This window comes from Pongo abelii, chromosome 12 (genome assembly GCF_028885655.2).
Source record: "Pongo abelii isolate AG06213 chromosome 12, NHGRI_mPonAbe1-v2.0_pri, whole genome shotgun sequence".
Classification (NCBI taxonomy): Eukaryota; Metazoa; Chordata; class Mammalia; order Primates; family Hominidae; genus Pongo; species Pongo abelii.
Genome location: NC_071997.2, coordinates 71085002 through 71102919, shown reverse-complemented (window position 1 = coordinate 71102919; position 17918 = coordinate 71085002). Strand labels below are relative to the sequence as shown.

At 37.2% G+C, this 17918-nt stretch overlaps 1 protein-coding gene across 5 annotated transcripts in view; it reads right to left on the bottom strand.

Moving 5' to 3' along the window:
- The window catches only part of USP34 (ubiquitin specific peptidase 34), a 281740-nt gene that overhangs the window by 118321 nt on the left and 145501 nt on the right, over positions 1-17918 (bottom strand). For 4 of the 5 annotated variants that reach the window (XM_024242030.3, XM_054547514.2, XM_054547516.2 and 1 more), the window contains 6 exons: positions 13387-13541; positions 11862-11975; positions 9058-9157; positions 8768-8927; positions 5925-6051; positions 5681-5828 (listed from right to left, as the gene is read on the bottom strand). In XM_024242030.3, the coding sequence (XP_024097798.2) occupies positions 5681-5828; positions 5925-6051; positions 8768-8927; positions 9058-9157; positions 11862-11975; positions 13387-13541 (804 nt within the window). The remainder of the gene's footprint in view (positions 1-5680; positions 5829-5924; positions 6052-8767; positions 8928-9057; positions 9158-11861; positions 11976-13386; positions 13542-17918) is intronic. The other variant, XM_054547515.2, reaches the window with a different exon arrangement.

Genomic DNA, 17918 nt, shown 5'->3' with positions numbered 1-17918 from the left:
AACAGAACAACAATTTTAAAGTTCTGAAACAGAAGTGTCTGTTCATATCCTTCACCCACTTTTTGATGGGGTTGTTTTTTTCTTGTAAATTTGAGTTCTTTGTAGATTCTGGGTATTAGCCCTTTGTCAGATGAGCAGATTGCAAAAATTTTCTCCCATTCTGTAGGTTGCCTGTTCACTCGGATGGTAGTTTCTTTTGCTGTGCAGAAGCTCTTTAGTTTAAATAGATCCCGTTTGTCTATTTTGGCTTTTGTTGCCATTGCTTTTTATGTTTTAGACATGAAGTCCTTGCCCATGCCTATGTCCTGAATGGTACTGCCTAGGTTTTCTTCTAGGGTTTTTATGGTTTTAGGTGTTAAGTCTTTAATCCATCTTTAATTATTTTTTGTATAAGGTGTAAGGAAGGGATCCAGTTTCAGCTTTCTACATATGGCTGGCCAGTTTTCCCAGCACCATTTATTAAATAGGGAATCGTTTCCCCATTTTTTGTTTTTGTCAGGTTTGTCAAAGAACAGATGGTTGTAGATGTCTGGTATTATTTCTGAGGGCTCTGTTCTGTTCCATTGGTCTATATCTCTGTTTTGGTACCAGTACCATGCTGTTTTGGTTACTATAGCCTTGTAGTATAGTTTGAAGTCAGGTAGCATGATGCCTCCAGCTTTGTTCTTTTGGCTTAGGATTGTCTTGGCAATGCGGGCCCTTTTTTGGTTCCATATGAACTTTAAAGTAGTCCAATTCTGTGAAGAAAGTCATTAGTAGCTTGATGGGGATGGCACTGCATCTATCAATTACCTTGAGCAGTATGGCCAGACACTTCTCAAAAGAAGACATTTATGCAGCTAACAGACACATGAAAAAATGCTCATCATCGCTTGCCATCAGAGAAATGTAAATCCAAACCACAATGAGATACCATCTCACACCAGTTAGAATGGCGATCATTAAAAAGTCAGGAAACAACAGCTGCTGGAGAGGATGTGGAGAAATAGGAACACTTTTACACAGTTGGTGGGACTGTAAACTAGTTCAACCATTGTGGAAGACAGTGTGGCGATTCCTCAAGGATCTAGAACTAGAAATACCATTTGACCCAGCCATCCCATTACTAGGTATATACCCAAAGGATTACAAATCATGCTGCTATAAAGACACATGCACACATATGTTTATTGCGGCACTATTCACAATAGCAAAGACTTGGAACCAACCCAAATGTCCATCAATGACAGACTGGATTAAGAAAATGTGGCACATATACACCATGGAATACTATGCAGCCATAAAAAAGGATGAGTTCATGTCCTTTGTACGGACATGGATGAAGCTGGAAACCATCATTCTCAGCAAACTATCGCAAGGACAAAAATCCAAACACCACATGTTCCCACTCATAGGTGGGAACTGAACAATGAAAACACTTGGACACAAGAAGGGGAACATGACACACCGGGGCCTGTCATGGGGTGGGGGGAGTCGTGAGGCATAGCATTAGGAGATATACCTAATGTAAATGACAAGTTAATGGGTGCAGGACACCAACGTGGTGCATGTATACATATGTAAGAAACCTGGGTGTTGTGCTCATGTACCCTAGAACTTAAATTAAAAAAAAAAAAGAGTTTATAAGACTTGGATGTTAATAAGGACTCAATCTCATGATTTCCTTTTTAATAAATAAGAGTTTATAAGACTTGGATGTTAATTAAAAAAAATAAATACAGTTCTGAAGAGGATAAAAAAACCTCATGACCTAGTATTTGATGTCCAGTGAAAATATCCATCAACAATGAAGGCAAAATAAACATTTTTAGAGAAACTTTTTTCTAGACAAAAAAAGCTTGAGAAAATTTGTCACCAGAAGACCTAGAGTACAAAGCTTTAAAGGAAGTTTATTAGAAAGAAGGGTCTGAAAAGGCTGGGCGCAGTGGGTCATCCCTGTAATCCAAGGACTTTGGGCGGCCAAGGCGGGAGGACCACTTGAGTCCAGGAGTTAAAAAACCAGCCTGGGCAACATGGCAAAACCCTGTCTCTACAAAAAATACAAAAATCAGCTGGGCATGATGGCCAGCACCAGTAGTCCCAGCTACTCCAGAGACTCAGGTGGGAGGATCACCTGAGAACGGGAGGTTAAGGCTGTGGTGAACTGTGATTATGCCACTTCACTCTAGCCTGGGTGACAGAGTGAGACCCTGTCTCAAAAAAACAAATAAATAAAAACAAAATAACAGAAAGAAAGGGGGAAAAGAAAGAAAATAGAAACTTAGATCTATGCACAGCAATGAAAAGTGTCAGAAGTGCTAAATATGTGCTAAAAGAGAAAATGAAGAGATGGGACAAACAGAAAATATTTACATTGAATGCAAATAATCTAAACACTAAAATGTAGACACCAACAGAATGAAAAAAAAATCAAAATTCTTAAGAAAAATGTTAATCTCAAAAAGATATTTCAACTTTAAAAATAGGCATATTTTTTCAGAGAAAAAAGAGCTCTTAGATATTAAAAGCATGACAGTAGAAATGAAAAACTCAGTAGAAAGACTGCAAAATAACGTTGAGAACATCTCTCAGGAACTTGAGTTAAAACTTAAAAAGAAAAAAGAAACATAGAAAAGATAAATTAGGAAGAGTCTTACAGGCAAAACATCTAGATAATGGATATGTTCCATAAGGAGAGAAAATAATAAAATAGAAGACAAGAAATCTATGAACCATTTCAAGAAAATTTCTCCAGATTGAAAAATATAATGTGCCAAACTGAAAGGGTCCTGTGCTAAATAACTAAACATGTAAATACTGAAGCACCAATCACAATCATTGAAAAAAGACCTATACTCAGGCCCAGAACACTAAGACAAAAGTGAAGACTGATTAATGTCTGTAAGAAAAAATACTACATGTTGGCTGCACGTGGTGGCTCATGCCTGTAATACCAGCACTTTGGGAGGCCCAAGTGGGCAGAAAGCTTGAGCTCAAGAGTTTGAGACGAGCCTAGGCAACATGGTGAAACCCTGTCTCTACTAAAAATACAAAAAAATTACCCAGGGATGGTGGCACCTGCCTGTAGCCCCAGCTACTCAGGAGGCTGAGGTGGGAGAATCACTTGAACATGGACGTTGCAGTAAGCCAAGATCCTGCCACTGCACTCCAGCATGGGTGACAGAGGGAGACTATCTCAAAACAAAAACAAACAAACAAAAAAAAGATAAACTGTATGTAAAAAATATCAGAATTCAGAATTCAACAGCAATGATGAAAGCAAGAAACAATGGAGAAGTACCTCTAAAATTCTGCAACGAAATTATTTCCAACTTAGAATTCTATACCCAGCTAATTTATCATTTGGGTATGAAAACATGAGATACATATTTTTAATGACGCAAGGAATAAAAAACGTTACTCTGTCAATTTTCTCACAAGAAACCACTGAATAGAACACTCCCTGTACTCCAGAAACACACACACAAAGACAACCAATAATGAGAAAGGTATGGATCATGGAAACAGAATATCCAACACAGGAGAGAAGAGACTTACCAGAAGGATGATAAAAGATATCACACAATCACTGCTGTGCACCAAATTTGGAGGACAATTAGTAAGATCAGTGAGACTTTGGAAAAATGCATTGAGGGTTATCATGACCAAGACCCCTGCTGCCACTGTATTATCTTCTCTATATTACAAAAGAATGGACAAGGAACCTGGCCCAGATTCTTATCTGTACTTGGACTGTCTTTACCAAGTGCTAGTGAGATTCCTGCTCTCACCTCCATGTCCTACTGCTTGAATCAGTAGAGAACATTCATTTCATCCTAAAGAAGAAATTCTGCTTTGATCTATTCCTGAGAGTTATGGTAGAACATGAAGAGCTTAGAAAAAGAAAATACAAATTCTATGAAGATATTTCTGTTGGATATTCCAGTATTTTTATCAACATTTTAGCAACAGGATATGTCTTAACTGTGCTGAGACGTATACTTGAGAACTTTCCCACTGATATCCCCAAATTAGGCTATATACATCTCTAGGGAAGGTTTATAACTTGTCATCTTCTGCAATCCTTTATCTAATAGTAGCCACATGTCCCTTTTTCTTTATCCACTAGGTTTGTGGTTGCTAAACTGTTTCACAAAACTAAATAAAAACATACATGGAGGTAAGACTATAAACAACACTAAAAAAAAAAAATTCAGAAATCAAGACAGTGTTAAGGAGAAGTGGAAATGATGTTATTGGGTAGGACACAATAGTAGCTTCTACTAATGTTCTAGTTCTTAATCTGGATGGTAGGTACATGTATTTTCACTTTATTATTTTCATACACTCTATGCACAATATATTTCAACCTAACGAAAGTAGATACATTTGGATCCAGAAATTCCATGAGTTATTTATCCAACATACATGAAATAATGTAGAGACAAAGATATTCTCTGTCACATTGTTTGTAATGGCAAAATAATGAAAACAATCTAAATGTCCATTAATAGAGAATAGGAAAAATGAATCAAGTTATTACTATATAGTGAACTATGCAGATCTCAAAAAGAATGAGGTAACTTTCTACATGAACTAACATGAAATGTTTTCTAAGATAATGATGTGCCCTACAAGCAAACAGAATAGTAAAAATAGAATTCTACCATTTGTGCTTTAAATATATATATACATATACATATATATAGCACATATATATGTATATATATTCTTACATTATATCTTGGTATCTCTGGAAAGAGATCAGAAACAATATATATTAGATATCAGATATATACCTATAAAAGGTATCAAATATATATATATATATATATTAGGCCTATGTGAAAAATTTCTTAAGATACTTTTGGTAGGCAAGGAGAGATGCACAGGTGAGACATGAAGGTGTGTTATTTTTATATACTCAGAAAAAATGAAAATGTAATATATGAAAAAAACTATTGGGTTAAAGTGGATGAGTAGTATATGGAAATTTAAATTTATCAAAAATTCCCAAATTGCTTATGAAATAAATTTCAAGAAGTTTTTTATGGTCACATCAAAAGTCTAAAATAGAATTTTTTGAGAAACAAATGAAGAATTTTTGCAAACAGCATCTGAAGCAACTCTCAGCATCTTCTTACCTAAGAATCATTGGTACTAAAGGGAGGGGAGGGTGAAGGGAGCCATGAACATGGATGGTGGACCTTCAAAGTAAAGGTTCAAAGTTGCTGCTATGGTTTGAATTTTTTTGTTCTCTCTGAAAATTCATGTTGAACATTAATCTCCAATGCAACAGGTTTTAGACGTGGGGCCTTTGGAGAGGCCATGAATGAATTAATGCCATTATAAAAGGGTCTGATGGAGGGAGTCTGTTCATTTTTTACCCTTCCACCCTCTGCCTGTGAGGAGGCAGCATTCAAGGTGCCACTTTGAAAGCAGAGAGGAACCCTCACCAGATGCTGGTACCCTGCTCTTGGACTTCCCAAATTCGGTTCTTTACCTAGTCTGTAGTATTGTTACAGCAACAGAAGACAAACCAAGACAGTTGCTATATGATACAACCAAGAAAGAAAAGAAAACAAAAGAAAAGGAAAGGAAAAAAGAGAAAGAAAAAAAAAAAGAAAAAGAGAAAGAGAAAGAAAGAGACAAAGAAAGAGAGAGAGAAAGAGAAAGAGAAAATTTGAATTGAAAGGCTTACCAGGAAACTCTCCTTTTCGGTTGCTTTGACCAAACTCCTGAAGCTGAGCTTGTTGATTTATTTGTTCTTTCTGTAAATTTTCATACCAATGAGTTACTTCAGCCCTAAGATCTGCTACCTGGTCACTAGGATACATTTCAATAGTCATCTGAAATGTGAGATGCAACCAATTTAAAAATACAAAAAGAACAGATATTTGACCTGGGAAATGTTATCAACTTCAAAATTAAAACTATATAAGTACCTTGTCAGGAAGTCCAGCTGGCTGGCATACAACCCTTAGTGGCAGGGACTGTTTGTCACTCAGTGCTTTCAAATGACTACTAATACCAGTGCCTTCAATTTGCCACTGTCTCAGATGATATGCAAACCTAAAACATGACAAAAACAACACACAGAAAGGATACCATTTTAAACCATTTTAATGTTATGCAAATTTTTATCATCTTACAGACTGGAAAAGTCCAAAAGAAGTTCTAAGTTCATTCCAATGTATTCTACAGCAACAAACTTAAGTTCAGATTCATCACACTGAATCAAATCTAACTGCATAATAACACCTAAGAGCTCCTAACAAAATAGTCACCACGAGAAACTACTGAGGAAAAAAAAATCTCCTTAAGGCCAGTTTTTTTGTTTTTTTTTTTTTTTAAATAAAGAGAGTAGAAATATTAATAGGAGAGACAGGAGGAATCAAAAAAAAAAAAAAAAAAAAACTATTCCAGCAAATGAAATAGCAAATTGTGATTCCTGCATTCAGAAGGAAAAAAGATATTAAGAAAAAATTTTCGGGGACAGAAACATTCTAGTAAATATATACTAACCAGCCTAATAGAATTTGAGAGTCAATTCATGGCTGCTAAAATTATAAAGTGAATTACAAAGACTTGTATTTCAAAGGAAACAGGCACCTAGCATGATGATCACTAAACACGTGTCAATTTTCTAATTTTCAGATGCGGAAGACAGGATCCAAGGTACCTGCGTTTAGTTAAAAAAAAAAAAAAAAAAAGTCTAAAACTAATTAGCAAATTTGGAATAGAAGGATAAAAAGTGAGGGAATGAATGAACTTGTCTAATTTCCACATGATCCGATGTATGAGCAAAAGAGTAACCTTAAAACAATGTTTTCTGTTACATATTCAAGACCAGAGTTTCTCCACAGTGGCATTACTGACATTTTAAGCCCAATTAATAATTTGTTGTTATCAGAAGGCAGAAAAATAGGGGTGAAGGAGGCTGTATCTCATGCTCTGATATTCTGCAGCATCTCACCAGATACCAATAACATGCTCCCTTGCTGTGATAATCAGAAGTGTCTCCAGGGATTACATACTATGTCTTGGGAAACAAAAACACTTCTGGCTGAGAACTACTGTTTAAGATTATAACTTTATCTCTTTTTAAAAAGAAAACAAATTAAGACATTATTGTTTATTCCCTTAATACACAGAAAATAAAGAACAATTAATTATATTTTCAATCTACAGATGTTAGGCAATTTTCAATTAATAATAGCACTAAGCACATCAAGAACAAAATTTTGCTTGAAAAATACCTAAGTAAATTTTTTTAAACTACTGCTTAGTTTTCTGACTATTCAATTTTATCCATATCCTAGTTATTCTACTAGTAACAAAAAATTTTTATGTAAACTATTTAACATCAACATTAACTTTTAGCATAAAACATGAACAAATAAAAAGATATCAAGGACATAACAATTTTTTTTTCACAACTGAGAAAAAAATTTGTACATCTGAGAAGGAATTTTTGGACTTAAATTCATTAAATGTATAAAACCACCACTGAATGCTCAAAAAACAAATACATTTTTAAATACTTAAAATAAGCACTTATTTTAGACATTGGTAATGTTGTGCAAGGACTAAGGGTGTGAATCAACAGGACCTTATTGGTTTGTCACAGATCCCACAACATAGAAAAAATTTTAGAAGTATGGGTATCATTAACAGTAACTATCTCCACGAGGAAGACAGCAATTATAGCAGACTTTTGTTTTCTACATCACAGTGTAATATCTGAATTTTATAATATGTATTTATTAATTCGAATAAGTTACACCACCACATTTGCTCTTTTTAAAATTTTATTTTTTAAGTGGTTAAAGTTATAAGGCAGTATGAAGTTTCTGTGTAAAAAAATGAGTTCCCTTCCACATTCATTAAAAACACAAGGAATTCTTTAAGCAGAATTTCCATGAATTGCAATCTTAATCAAAATAAAGATATTTTGTAATGTCCAAATGTTTCAAATCATGGAAGCATGTTATTTATAAGGAATGTATAAAATATCTTTACTATGCAATATTTCTTGATATTTTAAAATGTCAATAAATATCACTTGTATCACTTCAATATCAAACTAAGATCTGAAGTTGAAAAAAGTTACTAACTTTAACAATTTTTTTCAACACAGTTCTTAGTACTTTTACATTTGCTCATAATGATTTTTAACAAATAGAATTTCTTAAAACTATCTACTCACCTTTCATTTCAGTCGATATATTCATAAATATTAATTTGCTTTATTTCTGTATTACACAGGTTATGTCTAAATTAATTATACAGATATTCATTAACAGAATTTTTTGGTCATGTTTCCATGGTAAATGGAAATTCAAAATTAAAATACTGTCTCCTAGTCCAGGAAGAAAAAAAAAAACAGCAAATGAAACATATGACTCAACTTGATTCAACTATGAGATTATCTGATGTTCTTGGTAAGAGTTTTAGAGAAACTTTTTTTAGTAGTGGTGTTCTGCCTTTTTAATCAAAGTCAATACTTTCTTAGAGATGGAATTCTAACAATTCTTATTCATGCATATCTGCTCAAGCTCTATTATTAAAGGTGTGCAATATTTATGAGGAACCCGTATTGCCTATTCCAAGGCAAAATGGTATATATTCTTAATAAAAATTACTTATATTATTGACCCTTCACTTTGGTAAATTATGCTTTCTACCTGACCCCAATAAAAACTTTAGATTCACTTTAAGAATATTTCTGGATATGTCAGGAATAAAAATGAAATTCATTCTAACAGTGTGATATTTAAAAAATTACCTTCTCCTAAACGCTTCCAGATGTGTCTTCAGCATAAGGAGTCCTCTTTCTATAACCATGAGACTCGAGTGTGATTCCTGCTCAAGACTGCTAGAAGCTATCATAAGACTCTCCATGCACTTACTAATAAATTCTTGCTCCTTCTCCAAACCCGTTTTACCTGAAAGCCAAATGTTTAGACACATATATTAGCCTTATATTCTTGTTTAGCTATATCAAAGAAAAATTTTAGTTTAACAAAACACCCTCATATAGAAATCACCTATTAGACAATATTTCAAATCACTTACCATTAATATAATAGGAGTTAATATACTGGATAGCTGCTCGACTGACATCACCAGATTGTGCTCTTAAAGCAATGCCCCAAAATTGGTCCATACCACACAGCTAAGAAAGAAAAATATGGTATCTCTAAATTTTGTTTGTCAAACTATGTAACTCATAAGACTGAAGTATCAAAAGTAAAAATCATAGGCAACTCCTATTATTCAGCTATTAAATAATAAAAATAAATGATTTAAAAATTTCCTCAATTGATGAAATACACCTGTACTAGTTCTAAAAAATATTTATACAGCAGCTAACAATATATACATGTTTAACTCACAGGTTGTGACTACATAGTAGGAAAATTCTAGTCCTGAAAAACACACTATAAAGGAATAAAACCAACACAATACAATAACGAGCACAATGCTTCAATGAATCCATCCAACTTAAACTGATAACACCACTGCTTTCTTGTATTCACAGAAAATTAACAAGATACGCTAACTCAAGTTCTCACTCAATTTTTTTTTTTTTTTGAGAACAGAGTCTCACTCACTTGCCCAGGCTGGAGTGCAGTGGCGCAATCTTGGCTCACTGCAACCTCTGCCTCCCAGGTTTCCAGAGATTCTGATGCCTTAGCCTCCTAAGTAGCTGGGATTACAGGCATGCGCCACAACATCTGGCTATTTTTTTTGTATTTTAGTAGAGACAGGGTTTCACCATGTTGGCCAGGCTAGTCTCGAACTCCCGACCTCAGCTGATCCACCCGCCTCAGCCTCCCAAAGAGGTGGAATTACAGGTGTGGGCCACTGCGTCCAGCCTCATTCAAATTTATGATGTCAACCATGAAATGACAAAAAAAAAATGTTTTCACTAAAAACTACAGAAAAAGTGGGAAGTGGAAGCTTCAAAAACTTGGGCAGAGTAAAGAAAGATTTCCTTCTAAAGTGGCATCTGAACAACTTTAGTGTTAATGTCACCTACTTTAAAAAGGTAATCTTATTTCATAATAGAGCGTAATAGAGCACGACTACTTCAGTTGTCTGAAATTACCAAATTGAAAATTATCATAGTGGGCCGGGTGCAGTGGCTCACGCCTCTAATCCCAGCACTTTCGGAGGCTGAGGCAGGGAGACTGCCTGAGCTCAGGAGTTCGAGACCAGCCTGGCCAACACGGTGAAACCCTGTCTCTACTTTAAAAAAAAAAAAAAAAAAATTAGCCAGGCATGAAGACATGTGCCTGTAATCCCAGCTACTCGGGAGGTTGAAGCAAGAGAATTGGTTGAACCTGGGAGGCGGAGGTTGCAGTGAGCCAAGTTTGCGTCACTGCACTCCAGCAGTTTTAAGAGTGATACTGAAGCAAGGGTTAGGACTAAAAAAACTGAAAAAACCTATTCAGACAAGAAAAGGCAGTAGGAAAATAAAATAAAAGCATTTTAGAAACAATTAAAATTATTCTGGCCAGGTGTGGTGGCTCATACCTATAATCCCAGCACTTTAGGAGGCCGAGGGGGGTGGAAAACTTGAGGTCAGGAGTTCGAGACTAGTCTGGCCAACGTGGTGAAAACCCAACTCTATTAAAAATACAAAAATTAGCTGGGCGGGGTGGCGCATGCCTGTTGTCCCAGCTACTCAAGAGGCTGAGGCATGAGAATTGCTTGAACCTGCGAGGTGGAGATTGCAGTGAGCTGAGAGTGTGCCACTGTACTCCAGCCTGAGCGACAGAGCAAGGCACCATCTCAAAAAAAATAATCGTAATGGCCTGGTGCAGTGGCTCATGCGGGTAATCCCAGCACTTCGGGAGGCCAAGGTGGGTGGATCACCTGAGGTCAGGAGTTCAAGACCAGCCCCGCCAACATGGTGAAACCCCGCCTATACTAAAAATACAAAAATTAGCCAGGCATGGTGGTGCACCCCTGTAATCCCAGCTACTTCGGGAAGCTGGGGCATGAGAATTGCTAGAACCCGGGAGGTGGAGGTTGCAGTGAGCTGAGATCACACCACTGCACTCCAGCCTGGGTGACAGAGCCAGACTCCATCTCGAAAAATAATAATAATAAAAATTTTTTAAAGTTATTCTTTTTTCTTTTTAAAAAAATTTCCCCAAACTTGCTAAGAGATAAAATTATTCTTTTTTTTTCTTCAAATGGAGTCTTGCTCTGTTGCCCAGGCTGAACCAAATGGCATAAAAATCATATTTGAGACAAATCAATCTTTTATTTGAAGTAAAATATTTGGCTGTATTATCTAGGAATGTCTAGGAGACTCAAAGCACACTGACATGCCCACTTCTTTATAAATCAAGAAACATGTAACAGATTTTCATTAAGCACACCCAATGTTATCTTTGGTACTGAAAAATAAATTTGCTTTATAAAACTTTTGAAACCAGAGAACAGAATTGGGCTGAGCACGTTGGCTCATGTCTGTAATCCCAGCATTTTGGGAGGCCAAGGCAGGCAGATCACTTAAGGTCAGGAGTGCAAGACCAGCCTGAGTAACATGGTAAAACCCTGTCTCTAACAAAAATACAAAAATTAGCCAAGCATGGTGGCAAATGTCTGTAATCCCAGCTACTTGGGGGGCTGAGGCTGGAGAATCTCTTGAATCTGGGAGGTGGAGGTTGCAGTGAGCTGAGATCACACCACTGCACTACAGCCTGAGCAACAGAGCTAGACTCCATCCCAAAACAAACCAACCAACCCAACTGCACTGCACAGGTAGTAAATTCTATGCTTTGTAGAAAAATAATTTGGAAACTGAATTTGATAATCTAATTTGAGGAATAAAGTTGCCTAATAAAGTAAGTCTAAATCCATACCTCAGAATTTGAACAACCATCATAGGCACTGGTAGCCAATCGAGCCAAGTTACAGAGATGCTGAAACAGGTTTAAGCCAGTCATGCTAATTGTTTCAGGTTTTAGCTGGGGCATCTTTGGAAGGGTAGGGGGAAACACAAAGCTAATTTAGTGTGGTAATTCACAGATTTTATTAAATTTAAATAAACTTTACTGAAAACATTGTAGAAGGAAACAGATCAGTTTGAATTTTTAGTGATAATTTTAAAAAATAAAAATATACAATAATTTGGCTGGGCACGGTGGCTCAGTACTTTGGAAAGCCGAGGCAGGCAGATTGCTTGAGCTCAGGAGTTTTGAGACCAGCCTGGGCAACATGGCGAAATCCCATCTCTATGAAAACTACAAAAATCAGCTGGGCATGGTGGTGTGTGGCTGTAGTCCCAACTACTCGGGAGGCTGTAGTGGGAGAATTGCTTGAGCCTGGGAGGTCAAGTCTACAGTGAGACGTGATCACACTACTGCACTCCAGCCTTGGAGACAGAGCAAGCCCATCTCAAAAAAAATAAAATGAAAATATGTATGTGATTTAATGAACATTTTATTCAGGTAATAATTGAAATGTGTCTGATAAAGGCTTCAATTTTGAAGATGTACATAGACCCAAATCAGAGGACATAAATAAAAACATCTATCATGCACTGTATACCTATACCATACAAACTTATGAGAGGTATAGCTACAAGTACAGTTTTTGTTAAAGTCAGAGGTTGAAATTTAAGATGGCAAAAGTTATATTTGTAGCTCTGTCTTGGGTCTATTAAGTGATTTAGTTTATACACACTAAAACTCATTCATACATATACTCAGTTCCAACATGGAGATAATGTCACACTTTGCAGAGAGCCTTCATAATCTCAAAAATAAGCATAAAAAAGTCTTACTGCATTATTTTCACTGAGTTTCAAAATTCAATTGGGAATAGTTCATTCAGAAAAATGTCACCTGAACTGTGGCATGTGGTAAAGAAGAACAAAAACTGGAACATCTTTACGATAATGACAACACTTCCTAATATGCCTTCCCGCAATCTACACATCTGGAGAATGGCTTATCTTTGCCAAAAAGACTGACTGCAATGACAGTCATTTAAATAATGAAGAGTCACAGAAAACAGCTCTCACACTTGTGGGTGTGGGCACCACCCCTGAAAATTGGACTACAATATTACTGATGATTTTAAAAAAACAAACACTAAGAAAATTAGTGCTGCCTTCAAAAGTTATTCTAATTGTTAAATTATTGTAGCTAATAGAACATTTTTATAAACATAAACTATTAATTTAGAGGTAAACAGTGTAAACAACAAAATTAGAGCACAATCTGACCAAAAATTATATTAGGACTGCTAAAATTCATTACATTTGGCTACTTAAAAAAACTGTCAAAAAAAAAAAAAAAAAGGCATTACAGAATTTGTATTTCAAGAGATGAAAAAGGGAACATGGAAAAATAATAACAATTAAACTGTGAGAAATGTAATTACCTTCTCCAGGAAAAGATGTTTGTAGGTTTCCATACCCATAGCATGTTGATCTTTACTTCGAACTTGATTTAAAAACCAATGTAGTGCATCATCATAACATTCAGAATCTTCTACTAAACAATGCCATAAGATGTCAACTTGCTCTAAACTTAACCCTAGATAAAAATTATAAATTTCATACTTTATTAACTACATACAAAAAAATTACACTTCTCTTAGGTATGTGTACGTACAGTAAGTCCTCACTTAACACAGATAGGTTCTTAGAAATTGCAATTTTAATTGAAATGATGCATAATGAAACTAACTTTACCATATGCTAATTGATACAAAGAAGAGTTATGTTCCTACAGCATATTTATGATTTCAAAAAAAAAAAAAAAAAGAAACAAAAGAATCACAGCAGTCGGGTGAAGTGGCTCACATCTGTAATCCTAGCACTTTGGGAGGCCGAGGTGGGTGGACTGCCTGAGCTTGGGAGATTGAGACCAGCCTGGCCAACATGGTGAAACGCTGCCTCTATTAAAATACAAAAAAATTAGCTGGGCATGGTGGCGTGTGCCTGTCATCTCAGTTACTCAGGAGGCTGAGACAGGAGAATTGCTTGAACCTGGGAGGTGAAGGTTGCAGTGAGCCAAGATCACGCCACTGCACTCCAGCCTGGGCAACAGCGTGAGATTCCATCTCAAAAAAACCAAAAAAAAAAAATCACTAAACTTTCTTATTTAGAAGTTAACACTTTGAATATTAAACTCTGGAATAAATGTGAGCTATATATACATTTAAGAAAGATTAATACAAACCACTAAGACAGTTAGTTATCCAGTTTTTGGTGAATCAGTGGTGGTAGTAGATGAAATCAAGGACTAAATGGTTACAAATTAAACACTGTAAGGAGCACTTCCTACCACCAGGCAGTTCAAACACAAACAATCACAAATTTAGTAGGTTCGCTTTTGTACCACATCATTTATGGCTATGCATTTCTATGAATATCAGAGCTTACAAATTTCTATGTTACAATTTGTATTCATTCATTTGCTCATTTTCCAACTCGCTTATTCCAGTTCAGGGTTGTGGGTGGCCAAATTGTATCCCAGCATCTCAGGGACTAGCATCTCAAGGACAAGGCAGTAACTAACCTTGACCAGGAAGCCATTCCATTGCAGATTGCCCTCATACACACACCCACACTCATTCAGATTGGGATCATTTAGACATACCAATGAATCCACAGTGCATGTCTTTGGGATGTGGGAGGAAACCAGGGTACCCAGAGAAAATCCATGCAGACATGGGGATAATGTGTAAACTCTGCACAGGCAGTGGCCCTGGCCGGGAATCAGTTTTTTTCCTACTGTAGTTTATTTATTAAAAGTGTATAAAATATTTACTATCTCATCCAGGCGCAGTGGCTTACACATGTAATCCAGCACTTTGGGAGGCCGAGGTGGGAGAATCACTTGTGGCCATGAGTTTGAGACCGGTCTGGGCAATATAGGAAGACACCATCTTTACAAAAAATTAAAAAACAAAAATTTGTAGGCTGGGCGTGGTGGCTCACGCCTGTAATCCCAGCCCATTGGGAGGACGAGGTGGGTGGATCACCTGAGGTCAGGAGTTCAGACCAGCCTAGTCAACATGGTGAAACCCCGTCTCTACTAAAAATACAAAAATTAGCCAGGTGTGGTGGTGGGTGCCTCTAATCCCATCTACTTGGGAGGATGAGGCACAAGAATCGCTGGAACCCGGGAGGTGGAGGTTGCAGTGAGCTGAGGCCTCGCCATTACACTCCAGCCTGTGCGACAAGAGCAAGACTCCGTGTCAAAAACAAACAAAAAAGTAGCTGGGCAGGGTGGCATGCACCTTTAGTCCTAACTAATTGGGAGGTTGAGGTGGGAAGGCACTTCGAACCCAGGAGTTCAAGGCTGCAGTGACCTATGATCATGCACTTCAGCCTGGATGACAGCGTGAGACTGTCTCTTTAAAAAAACAAAAAACAAAAAACAAAAAAACAAAATATGGCCGGGCGCGGTGGCTCACGCCTATAATCCCAGCACTTTGGGAGGCTGAAGTGGGCAGATCACGAGGTCAGGAGATCAAGACCATCCTGGCCAACATGGTGAAACTCTGTCTGTACTAAAAATACAAAAATCAGCTGGGTGTGGTGGCGCATGCCTGTAGTCCCAGCTGCTCGGGAGGCTGAGGCAAGAGAATTGCTTGAACCTGGGAGGCGGAGGTTGCAGTGAGCCAAGATTTGTGCCACTGCTCTCCAGCCTGGTGACAGAGTGAGACTCCGTCTCAAAACAAAACAGAACAATCTCAATAACTATTTCTTATGTCATCCTATTTGTAAAATTTAAAATCATATTCATACAACATTTTGGTACTAAATGAATGTACCAGAAACACTAATATAGCCAGAAACACAAAGGAGATATCTTACATCCCTTTACAAGTATTTAATAAGAATTTTCACATAATTTATGTTTCTAAAATGTAGTTTAAGATAACCCATATGTAAATCACCTAAAAATACACAACTTATGAAGTATTCTCAAAGAACCCATTTAGGAAGAAAATTCTTCTCCCCTAAAATAGGAGCACATCTGTGTAATAGTAAAAATGATTGGGGGAGGTAATCCTAAAAATTGAGGAATCAGTGGTTAAGGTCTGAGTATTATAAATAGAGTGTATACCATGTTCAAAAGTCATTCTCTGTATATAGGAGATAAATAAGTAAGCATTATTTTTGTAAAATATGAAAAAAGGAGGCCAGGCACGGTGGCTCACACCTGTAATCCCAGCACTTTGGGAGGCCGAGGCGGGCGGATCACCTGAGGTCGGGAGTTCGAGACCAGCCTGACCAACATGGAGAAACCCCATCTCTACTAAAAATACAAAAAATTAGCTGGGCGTGGTGGCGCATGCCTATAATACTAGCTACTCGGGAGGCTGAGGCAGGAGAATCACTTGAACCAGGGAGGTGGAGGTTGTGGTGAGCCAAGATCACACCAATGTACTCCAGCCTGTGTGACAACAGCAAGACTCCGTCTCAAAACAAAACAAAGAAAAAGAAAAAAAGAAAAAAAGGACCCTTATGATGAAGAAAGCAAAAGGAAACAGCCTAAAACAGACAACAGCAACATATCAGAGGACATAATCAGCTAGAGAGTCAGGCTAATGAGAGAAAATCTGTATTGTACCCAAGTATTATTAAAGGATGCACAAGTGTGGCAGAAGACAGACGAACTATTCAGAACAAAAGGGAAGGCATTATAGGCAATCAAGTATGAATATGAAAAAAATTAGACAGTCCAAAAGGTTAGAACAAAGCATCCCAGGGATTTCTGAAGTACATTTTAAGAGATTCCAAACCCTGGGGTGGTGCCCTAGAACCAGAAGGGGCATGATGGTATGGTACCATCAAAAGAAATTTCTTTTATTGGGAAAAGCAGATGAAATGACAAAATAAAGAAAAATTCCTCAGAAATACTCACCCTAGGAGCAGTATCAGTCTAAAGAGTTTTATCAGAAAAAAGTTATCCTATCAGTTTCTCACTGAAACAGTTAATGTGTAGATTATTTGTTCTGAGAAATTGTGCCCACAGGAGCAAATATAAATAAACCCAAAACAATTTTAGTATATATCAGAACTTAAACACATTAATTAAGGAGAACAAGATAAAGAGTATCCAGGTTAATCATAGTCAACTAAATAAAAACACAGAAGTATATCCATAATTGGCTGAATCACCAGTCCACATTCAATGGGCAACTTAAACACTTTTGTTACTGTTTTTTTAAAAGACTATAGTTATTGTCATATTGAAAATCAGTATTAAAATATTGGATGTAATTACATATAACTTCGGAGTAACTTCATTATGGGTAACAGGAACTGTGCCAATAAGAGAAGTACAACCAGCCATGCACAGTGGTCTGAGGCCTGTAATCCTAGCATTTTGGGAAGCTAAGGCAGGAGGATCGCTTGAGCCCAGGAGTTTCAGACCAGGCTGGGCAACATAATGAAACTCTGTACAAATAATTTAAAAATTAGGCTGGGCGTGGTGGCTCATGCCTGTAATCCCAGCACTTTGGGGGCCGAGGCGGGCGGATCACGAGGTCAGGAGATCGAGACCATCCTGGCTAACACGGTGAAACCCGGTCTCTACTAAAAATACAAAAAAAAGTTAGCTGGGCGTGGTGGCGGGCGCCTATAGTCCCAGCTACTTGGGAGGCTGAGGCAAGAGAATGGCATAAATCCAGGAGGCGGAGCTTGCAGGGAGCTGAGATCGCGCCACTGCACTCCAGCCTGGGCAACAGAGCGAGACTCCGCCTCAAAAAAAAAAAAAAAAAAAAAATATTAGCCAGCTATGGTGATGTGCACCTATGGTCCCAGCTACTCTGGAGACTGAGGTGGGAGGATCACTTGGAGGGCAGGTGAAGTGGGCGGGAGAACAGCCATGATGTGGGAGAAGAAAAATTTTAGATTTGATACTGTCTGGACAGGAGCTACTGTCTATTATAAA